We start from the raw sequence: 10,526 nt of genomic DNA on the forward strand, positions 1-10,526 counted from the left end.
TTGTTCTTCCTTATTAAGTAGCCTTGGGCGATCTCTGGGGACATAAATTTTCACTCTCCTATGAAACTTAATTATAGTCTTCATTTTCCATCTAAACCACAATTAGGAATTCTACCCTTTTCCTTTCTACGACTGTGGAGTTTTGCAAGTGAAAAAACAAAAGATAATCATAACTCCTGAATTCCATAAGGTGATTGGCTAGTGACATATAATTGGTTTCAATAAGGGAAACCAACAGTGTAGCCCAGTGAAAAATAGATGGGAGTTCAATATACAATTTCAAGCATATGGCTCCTTAAAAATGCAGGCTAAATTTCTGCCACTCGAATAATTAAGAATGTCATTCTAATGACATTGAAAGGAAACTCACAAAACAAAAGTAGAGAATAGTACAAGCATGTATGCACTTTTTACAAGGTAGGATCCAAATGAGAAAATCCACATATTTTTGGCGTTCAAATTTTTGCATAAAACACATGGCGAGGGCAATTGCATGAAATCTCACCAGATACTTGCACACAGTTAACCTCTAGCATTTAATCCCAATGACTCCTTGCAAAAGGATGCAAAAGTTCCCTCCCCCTTCCCAACCTTCTCTTTGATAATGTCGCTCACTTGTGTTTATAAATTGTGTAGGCATAAACATAAAACAGCCAAGAGAGATCCCTCAAACAATCAAAACGAAGCCAAACCCAACACATGGTAATTAAGCCATGCCAAACTTCAAAACCTGCTTGAAGTTGTGAATCTAGACTTGGGTACAAGAGAAGCAGTGTTATAAAAGGAGATAGGCGAGGTGCCAAGGGAGCACCTTGCCTCACCTAGCTCGAGGTGTGAGGCGAAGCAAGGCATTGCCTTTTGAAATAGCATGCAAGGATCTTTTTTCACTCTATAACACCAAATCCTAATCCATATTTTCTATGGAAACAACTGGTTGGAGATAGGCCTATGCAATCGGTCGGTTCGGTTTCGAACCGAACCCAAAAAATTGAAAACCGAATTTTAAAAATATTAGAAATCAAACCAAATTGATTATTAAGATATAATCGAATCAAATCAAACCGATAAAAATCGATTTGATTCGGTTATATCAAAACTGAAATTTGTAAATTTAACATGTTTGGGCTTGAACTGTTGATTGGATTGGGTAAGGGATGGGAGGAAAGAGGTTGGGCTTGGGCTACTGGTTGGGTTGGGTAAGGATTAGTATAATAATATATAGTAAAATCGGTTATTTAACACATTTAAACTGAACCGAACCGAAAACTGAATAATCTGAAAAATACTAACCGAACCAAACCAAACCAAATGTTCCAACTAACTGAACTGTTGAACCGAAATCGATCGGTTCAATTTCTCAGTTTGAACCGATATATGCTCTCCCCTAGTTGGAGAACTAAAGTTTAGGTACTAACCAGGGAATATATCCCTATATATGCTAAGCAATTAGGGTATGTATACATACTCACACTAGTTAGGAAGGAAATAATATAATATCTATATAATTGACTTTCAATATTCAAGTAAATTCCAAACGTGAAATAGATTATTTGTTGGTATATAAGTATGCTTATAATTATGATAACTAATTAAAAAGGGAGTAATAATATCCACATAAATATCTATATACTTGACTACCTATATATATTATTAAGGGTATGGTCCTTCCCTTCAAAAAGTCTCTCGCCTGCCAGTTGCCCAAGTCTATAAGATAGCTCGTCGCCTTATTGTTGCCTTTCGCTCTAATAACACTGGCATAAATAAGACCATCCAGCAACACGTAACCACAATGAACAGTCATCAATAAATAAAATAAAAATGGATTCTGGTTTTGCACTTTCACTCGGCAAGTCAACAGACATAAACAAGCTATAATAGACTCAATAGTTTCTTGCTAGTATATTATTGATCTTTTGCTACACCTTTACATGATCATCGGCGTTTTTGAGTATCTTCGCGTTTACAATTTTTGCAGTATGTGCGAAGCTCTCATTCTCTAACTAAGCAGCAAATGTAGCCAACAACTAAACTAGGCCGAACAAAAGGTTTGTTAAAAAAAAAGACGTCATCATGTCTAGTAGAACATATTGGATTACCATTATACTTGACAAGCCACCCAACATACTAACTTACAAGCGGAGCATGTGAAGCAAACTATTCCACCTGCTTGTTTGTTTTGTTTTTGTTGCCGTACATCAATCCAGTTTCCTGCAACAAAAATAAACAATCCGATTTCACATTATAAGCGAATCGCAACAACACCGCTAATAATAAAGAACCGAGCAAACAAACTAAGTAATCTGCAATTGAATTAGGGACATTAAGCATCACCTGTGGATCCGGTAAAGGTTTTCGTTTCTCAACATATCGATAAGGATCTGCAGCAGCAAGCGCTGCCCTTTGCTGTGAATAAAGTATAAAGAAGAGTTAGAAAGTGCTTGAGAAAAAACAGAAATTACCGAAATTGAAAAATTCATGGGAGACCTCTTGTTCTTTCTTGAGGTCCTGTGAGGGCTTGATCCAGAGAAAGTAAGCTAGGGTTCCTGCGACGAGCCAGGAAGCAAGGTTGCTTCCTCCTCTAAGACCTCCCATGGAATTCCCAACAAAGCTCCTCACGTTTCCCAGAGTTCTTCTCCAATTAGTCGACATTATCAGAAAATTGACTGATCTTAGATTAGGGTTTAAACTTTTAAAACCATAAAATAAAATTCACGGCTAAAGTTTAGAAGGAAACATGAGGAACAGGGGCAAGAGTGGATCCCCTAATTGCGGGCAGATAAGTTCCTTTATTTGCTAGCAACCTGGTAACCTAAATGGGTAAATATAAGTCTCATTTGTTTTATAAAAAAAAGATTTTGATATATTTAAAAAATTTAGTAAACATTAAATATTTTAAAAAATAATAATTTTTTATTTTTAAAAAAGTAAATTATTTTTTATATTTTAAATTTTTTATTAAAATTTATGTATATAAATTTATTAATATATTTATTTTTAAAATTAAAATTAAATAAAAAAATAATTTTTTTAACTCCATGGACAACAGTACACTATTGTAACAACATAGCAAAAGGTAGGATATAGCAGTCCACGATAAGAAGCCCAACAGTTTAACAGCCCAACAACTCAACAAATAATCAATCTAAATCCAGCGAGAGAAGCTCTAAAAGTATAATTTAAAGGAAAAATTAAGCAATAACAGAAACAATCCATACCCAGCAACTCATAAGCACATAGACAGTAGAAAAGGAGCTCATCCTCAAAACAAACAATTAAAGAAATCTAAAAAAACTCAATGAAAACTAAACAATTAACCACACACTTCTCTTTTTGTAAAACATATTTTTATAAAAATAATATAAATTATTTTTCAAATAAACAAACAAAAGCTAAAAATGTAGATATGGATTAAATTTATCCCATTATTTTCCACTTAAATCATATAGATGTAACAATTTATAATTATTAATTTCATATTTATCAGATTAATTCTAATATATTTTCATTATAATTCATAACTAACTAATAAAAATATAGTTTATTTTATAGTGTAATTATATACTCAAATTTTTAATAATTTATAAAATATTTAAAATTAAATTTTTACATATTTAAAAATATTTTAATATATATTTCTCTCATTTTTATAATATAAGAAGTTTAAGTATTTAACTACAAAGTGTAAATTAACTTAATTTATCAAAATAACAAAGAAAATTTGTCAGTCAACACACATTTAAAGTCAATGTAAACTGGTAGAAAAAAAAATGATCTCGACACAAACTCCATTCATATTAAAAATATCTAAATTTATTTTAAATTTAATTAAAAATTAATATAAATTATTTAAATTCATTTCAAATTCAATTATTACTCATTAAATAAAACTCAAAATTATTTAGTTTCATATATTTTAATTAATAATTTATTTAAAAAATATTTTTTTATTTATAATTTTCATTTAAAAATTTAATATTTTTTAAAAATATTTAAATTTTAATTTTTAAATAAAAATTTATAAAATATTTTATAAATATTATTATAAAATATATTTTTTATATTAAATTAATTATTTATATAAATAAATCGGATACTGAGTATTTTATAAATAAAACTCAAATCTGATCTGAATTTATTATGGATATTATTTTTCAAATTTGAATTTATTCCAAAACCTATTATAATTATCCAAAATTCAGATGTGTTAATTTTAATATTTAAATTAAACCAAATACTTAAAAATATATTTTAAAATATTAAATCGGCTATATAGCGATAAGATAAACACGTATCACAACGTGGCATAACAATAACAGAAGCATTTAACGATAAGAGAAACACATTGATACAACGTTGCATACCACAATGTGACATAACAATGATGGTAATCACAACGTGACATAACAATGAGAGAAGTAAATAATAATAAGAGAAATACGTTGATAATTACAACGTGACATAATGGGAGAAACACATAAGAATAATAATCATAATGTGACATAACAATCATGAGAGAAGCTCATAACGATAATAATCACAACTCAGTATAACAATGATGAGAGAAGTAAATAACTATAAGAAAAGCATGTTAATAATCTCGATAAAAGAAGCATGTTGGCATAGGTGAACCACACAACTACACAGTGCTTTTTTTAGGTTTTCGCTGAGCCTAAAGAGAAAGCTACTTTAAACAAAAGAATTACTAGAAGAGGATACCCAGCCAACCTCAAGGTTTTTGGAAATGGCCGCAACAAAGGGCAAATTGTGTGTCACAGGTGCTGGTGGATACCTTGGTTCTTGGGTCGTCCAGCTTCTCCTCTCCAAGGGTTACTCGGTCCATGGAACCGTTAGAGAACCCGGTAACTATAAAGCTCTTCTCTTTTTCCTCTACTTTGTTATGTGTGTTTAAAAAATTCCTTTTGTTTAGTGTTTCTACTCTTGATTACTGTTCTATTCAACTGTATTTCTTTTTCCCTTGCCCTAAATTAGCTAAGCTTATTCACTTTTGGGGCATATTACTGATTACTGTACCTTCCGATTTGACACTTTCTGATCTTTTTTGGAAGGGACTAAAATCTTTCTTGGACTCACCAATCCAAATTTATATAGAGATATAGCTATTTACAGTTAAATCCGCATTAGCAAGAACACTTTTAAGGGACTTTTTTGTTGATATATTTAGAAATAGACTGATTTGGCACTAAATACAAGCTCAAGGTCCTAATTAGCAAATTTTCCCCATTAAAAGCTCAGCTTGGTCATCTGGAATTGCGCTACTTTTCTTTCCAATTCCGTTTTTGTAATAATTATTATTATTTTTAATTTCAAGTTTTCGTTTAAATTTTTCAACAATATTATGCAGCCGATGCGAAGTATGCTCACTTGAGCAAGCTCGAGAAGGCCTCTGATAATCTGAAACTTTTCAAGGCAGACTTACTGGATTACAACTCCCTTTATTCTGCTGTTGAAGGATGCAGTGGAGTCTTCCATGTTGCTAGCCCTGTTCCCTCTATTACTGTTCCAAATCCCGAGGTAAAATTCCTAACTGCAACATGGTTTCACTATAATTACTCGGTACATTACTATCTCCATATATACTCATTGCTGAAATTAACAGTTTTTTGTTTTTAAAAGAATACGTTTTCTTTGTGGTCTTAGGTAGAATTAATGGATCCAGCCGTAAAGGGTACACTAAATGTGCTTGAAGTATGTGCTCAAGTAAAAGTCAAGCGAGTTGTTGTTGTGTCCTCTGGAGCTGCAGTGTCCATGAACCCAAGCTGGCCCAAGGGTAAAGTGATGGATGAAAGTTGTTGGTCCAACGAGGAATATTGCACATCAACTAAGGTGACCCAATAAAAAAATTAATTGCCTTATTGAACTGGTATTTCTAAGTTGTATATTTTGTAAAATTCATAGTCCTTTGTTTGTCCCAGAACTGGTATTGCCTTTCCAAGACAAAAGCAGAAAGTCAGGCTTTTGAATATGCAAAGCAAAGTGGGCTTGATGTTGTTACTGTTTGCCCTACCCTCATTTGGGGGCCAATTTTGCAGTCTACAGTGAATGCAAGTAGCATGGCTCTTATTAAGCTTTTGAAAGGTACTATCATAACTATTTGATTGGGTATGTATTTATTAAGTGGACATTTTCATCTCTGATTGTCATATGCTTCTATCATTTTGTATGGCTGCAGATTTGTGATCATGTAGTGAAATATAATAATTGCAAGCTGTATTTTTGTGCTGCTAAGATTTGGATAGTTTACATTAATCTTTAATTTAATTTGGAAGGTATTCGGGTGTTACTAATCAGATTCGGATAATTTAGTATCATGAATACCTACCGTTTACATCTCTAATTTTGGGTTTAATATGATATTAAGCACTGATTTGTTTGAAATGGCACGTAGAACCGTCTTCTTCTTTGTTCTAACTAGTGTTTTCATGTTACCATCCTGAAGGATATGAAACTGTGGAAAATAAGTTTCGGTTAGTGGTAGATGTGCGTGATGTAGCAGAAGCATTGCTTTTGGCATACGAGAAGCCTGAGGCAGAAGGGAGATACATATGCTCAGCACATGCAGTCTGGACAAAAGATTTGGTTGAGAAATTGAGGAGTATATATCCTAGCTTCAATTATCCTAAAAAGTAAGCAAATTTACTCAACCTTTGCTACCATTCTATCGACAGTGTATAGCTTCATGATTATGATGATGATATTATTTAGGATAATAAATATATTCAAATTATAAACTCTAAATTAATCACTTAAATTAATTTATACCTACTACTAAATTTAACGCTAATTAGCATAAAAATTAATATTTTATTATAATTCAAATAGATAATTTTAAAAAAAAATTCTAAACTTTCCTAATTTCAATAATTATACCCTCAATCTATTTTTAATATATATTCAAATCAATTTTTTCATTTGTTTATTTTTTATTTTGATTCAATTTACTTATAATTTTGTATAACACATTTTTAAAAGTTGATAAATCTTTTTTTTTTGCATTGATAAGTATAATTTTTGGCTTAATTATTGGCCATTAGAGTTGTGATAATAATGCCACTAATATATCAAGAATTATGAAAATTATGATTTTTGTTATCTGAAAAATTAATTATTTATAGTATCTATTTTAATTGAGTTAAAAGTTAACAGATCAAATCGAATAGGGGCTAATTTCAATCTAATCTAATTTATATCTTATTTAATGAATTTAGTCATTTTAAACTTCACTTCGTAAATGTAAATATAATAAATATAATTAATTTTTTAAAAAAAGAAGTTCATGCTTCTTAATTTATTAGAGCTATGGTTCTTGTAACATTTATAATTTATAATTGTGCAAAAAGTTGTATTTTTTGATAAGAAAAAAGTTAAAAAATGAGTTATAGGATCTTAAAAATATATAATCTAAAATTATAAATAAATTGAATTAAAATTAAAAATTAAATTAAATTTATGATATATTTATTTAAAATAATTTAAAGTATAATTATTGAAATTTATAAAATTAAAAATTTTTTTTAATAATTATAAGTTATATTAAAATATTAATTTTTTGTCCAGATAATAACTTGCATTTTCATTAAATTTAACCATTAGATCTTAACGGTAGGATATAAAGTTAGTTTAAATTATACTAATTAACTTTTATTGTTTGGCGAATTAGATGAAAACTTTTTTAGCCATATCCCTGTTATTTATTCTGGGTCATTAAACTACAGTTTTCCAGTTATTATTATTTAGCCTTTATTTCCTGATGGTTTGCTTGTACATCCGTTTGTCATATACAGCTTCTCCGAGGGAGGGGAGGAACAAAAACTGAGTTCCGAAAAGTTGAAGAGACTAGGTTGGAGGTATCGAACATTGGAGGAAACTCTCATCGACTCTGTGGAGCGCTATCACAAAACTGAAATCTTGGATTAAACCATAAATTTTAGAAAAAGGAAAAGAGAGAGAGTTTCATTAAGTGGATATTTCGAATTAAATACTTGTTGAGGGCTATTAACTATAGTTTATCAGGTGTTTGATAATATAAATATGTCGGTTCATAATGTCGTACTGAATTCTGGCGTTTAAGTTATAGTGTAGAAACTGTCATTTTCCATGGTTCAGTTTTGTGTTCTTGCAAAGTGCTATCTTGTGTATTGAATTCCATTGCTTTGTACTTTCCTGGTCTACTTGATTGTATGTGAATTCGCCTTCATGTCCTATTGTGAGACTGGGCATTCTGATTTTGCCTGCTTCAAACTTCAATGATCAGTTAAGAAATTCTTGAACATGGGAAAAACATACACTAAACTTTAAAAGGTAGATCAGAGTGTCAAACTTTAGATTTTTTCCATACTAATTGCTGTGTCTGAGTGTACACACTGATGAAGAGAATGTTTGAAAAAAAAAATATTCTCTTTAAAGAACGACTTTGAGGCAGTGATTTTCATTTTTAGAAATTTTAATTCCATGTTGGATTTATTCCCTCTCCCAATATAGAATATTAAAGAAAAAAAGGGTTGGAGGGGAATGGAAGGGGAACGAAAGAATGGAAAATAATGTTTGCTTACGGTCTGTTACCAGCAGCTACTAATAAGAGAAAATACAGAAAAAAAGAAGAAAAAGAGGAGTATAGGGGAATATATATTAGCATATATATGTTAATGTTCCCCTATACTCCTCTTTTTCTCAACGTCTGATTAAAGATTTGTAATTACTAGATGGTTAGTGAAACTTCTCCTTTGTAAATGTTACATTGTGAGTGTGAAATGCAATTGATGGATTAATTCGCGTATGTGTTAGTGGGGTTCGAGGAAGTTACAAGATTTAGGATGGAAATACAGGCCATTGGAGAAGACGCTTGTCGATGCTGTGAAAAACTATGAAGAGAGTGGATTCTTGAGAACTGTGTAAAATCTAGCTTAAGCTTTCCTGTGTACAAGTGCCATAATTTGCCAAAGTTCATGTTTTTAAGTTTGAATTACCCAAGTTAATGGGTTGAGTGTGCTTTATAATTGGTTCAATCATTGCAATGTGTTAGAATGTGGAGGTCCATTTGGATTTGGTTGCTGCTTTAGCTTTAGCTAAACGGTAAGAGGTAATGGCTGCTCTGGAGCCATTAACTTGTTTGGATATTGATTTTAATAAAATTTAATATATGTTATAATTTAAAAAAATTCAACCGTAGTTGAGTTTGAATGGAATTTAACTTATTAATATTAAAATGGTTTTCAACCTTTTAAATTTAAATTTTACAAGAAATATATATGTTTTAGCGGTACCTTTAAGACTAGAGGTCTAGAGATGCTTTACCAACATCATCATGAAAACAGACACAAACATCCTTTGTTTTCTTCCAACTAGTTCTAGATTTTGGGATCCTATCTGCCTCTGCAAACCGCAACCAAATACTGATTTTTTTTGTTTTATATATTTAAAAAATTTTGAAGAAATGAAGGAAAAAAAAAAAAGAAGGGTTGTATGTACAGGCGTTGTGGTCCCTGCCTGTACAACTACATCACTGGAATTGTGGGCCAAAACAGGTGTATTGGACCCAAACCCTAGCCACTTGTTTTCAGAAATGACACTGCTCCAAATCCACTGCCCTGAAAGTGACCCTCCCTTGCATTTTGGTCTCTCCAATAAAATCACATAAAATTTTATATATTTTTATTATAAATTTGTATAATTTTAATATAAAATCCAAATCACAATATAGTTTAAAATTAAATTTTATTTTATTTATATTTGAATAAATAAATCTTAAAATATTTTACAAAATTAAATGCTTAATTAATTAAAATAAAAACTTGAGATTAAATTATTTAAATTTTTATTATATTTGATGATAACTATATAGGAATCCGATTAATAATGATCATCCTTTTCTTCATTTTTATTGACTTTTTCCATGACCTTTATCCAATTCCTATGTTATTATTCTAATTACAACTTCCGCAAGACCCCAAAAAATAAAATAAAATCTAATCTCTTTGGATCCCATCTCCCCTTTAACAACGCTTATGCAATGAAGAGAGATTTGATAATGTAAAAAGCCCTATTTTCACTTTAACTATTGAATTTAATTGAGCCTTTAATTATCCAACATTTTCAACTAAATTCAAATTAGTTCAAAAATAATAAAAAAATTTCCCATGAAGGATTTGGCATAAATTCTCATAAATCACTTATAATTTATTTTAAATTTTGAGATGAAAACTAAGAATCAATCGAAAATCAAAATTAAGAATCAATCAAAAATCAAATAAGCCTTTGTCCATGAGAAACTAATACTAAGAATCAATCAAAAATCAAAGTTGAAGGAGATTTCCCTCAATAGAGTTTGAGAACTGGACTGAAAGACGCAATGAAGACTCATAAGAAAAATCCAGAGGTTGGTTCAGACAAGGGTTTCGAAAAACTGAAGAGAAATGCATTCAAGCCAATATTGTTGTGGTCACATAAGAGGTCTGAATAGAGTATCAGTTTTAAATCATAGTTGTAATACCCGGCTCGAGTCCGGCATC

The 10,526-nt window shown here is 30.5% G+C and overlaps 2 protein-coding genes across 3 annotated transcripts; one reads left to right on the plus strand and one right to left on the minus strand.

Moving 5' to 3' along the window:
- Positions 1–1,875: 1,875 nt before the first annotated feature.
- On the minus strand, positions 1,876–2,794 carry LOC110606065. Its single transcript, XM_021744800.2, has 3 exons — positions 2,485–2,794; positions 2,332–2,403; positions 1,876–2,208 (listed from the first exon to the last, which is right to left on the minus strand). Exons 1-3 carry the CDS (start codon positions 2,647–2,649, stop codon positions 2,155–2,157), a joined length of 291 nt encoding a protein of 96 aa, XP_021600492.1. The 5' UTR covers positions 2,650–2,794; the 3' UTR covers positions 1,876–2,154.
- Positions 2,795–4,611: 1,817 nt separating this feature from the next.
- Positions 4,612–8,123, plus strand: LOC110606005 (cinnamoyl-CoA reductase 1). Of its 2 annotated transcripts, none has more exons than XM_021744714.2 (6): positions 4,612–4,859; positions 5,363–5,532; positions 5,659–5,844; positions 5,934–6,096; positions 6,458–6,644; positions 7,803–8,123. In XM_021744714.2, the coding sequence occupies exons 1-6, from the start codon at positions 4,742–4,744 to the stop codon at positions 7,933–7,935; spliced, it is 957 nt and encodes a 318-aa protein (XP_021600406.2). In that variant the 5' UTR covers positions 4,612–4,741; the 3' UTR covers positions 7,936–8,123. The 2 variants fall into 2 exon arrangements, with proteins under 2 accessions (XP_021600406.2, XP_021600407.2); XM_021744715.2 differs by having other exon boundaries at positions 4,613–4,859; positions 5,432–5,532.
- Positions 8,124–10,526: the final 2,403 nt, after the last annotated feature.

The sequence above is a fragment of the Manihot esculenta genome, chromosome 18 (genome assembly GCF_001659605.2).
Source record: "Manihot esculenta cultivar AM560-2 chromosome 18, M.esculenta_v8, whole genome shotgun sequence".
In the NCBI taxonomy this organism is placed as follows: domain Eukaryota; kingdom Viridiplantae; phylum Streptophyta; class Magnoliopsida; order Malpighiales; family Euphorbiaceae; genus Manihot; species Manihot esculenta.

Excerpts from the sequence above, each read along its gene's own strand:
- LOC110606005 (XM_021744714.2), top strand. The coding sequence starts at position 4,742 with ATGGCCGCAACAAAGGGCAAATTGTGTGTCACAGGTGCTGGTGGATAC. Across the intron at positions 5,845-5,933 it reads AATATTGCACATCAACTAAG|AACTGGTATTGCCTTTCCAA; the intron begins GTGACCCAATAA and ends TGTTTGTCCCAG. Across the intron at positions 6,097-6,457 it reads TCTTATTAAGCTTTTGAAAG|GATATGAAACTGTGGAAAAT; the intron begins GTACTATCATAA and ends ACCATCCTGAAG.
- LOC110606065 (XM_021744800.2), bottom strand. The coding sequence starts at position 2,649 with ATGTCGACTAATTGGAGAAGAACTCTGGGAAACGTGAGGAGCTTTGTT. Across the intron at positions 2,404-2,484 it reads ACCTCAAGAAAGAACAAGAG|CAAAGGGCAGCGCTTGCTGC; the intron begins GTCTCCCATGAA and ends CTTTATTCACAG. Across the intron at positions 2,209-2,331 it reads AACCTTTACCGGATCCACAG|GAAACTGGATTGATGTACGG; the intron begins GTGATGCTTAAT and ends TTTTTGTTGCAG.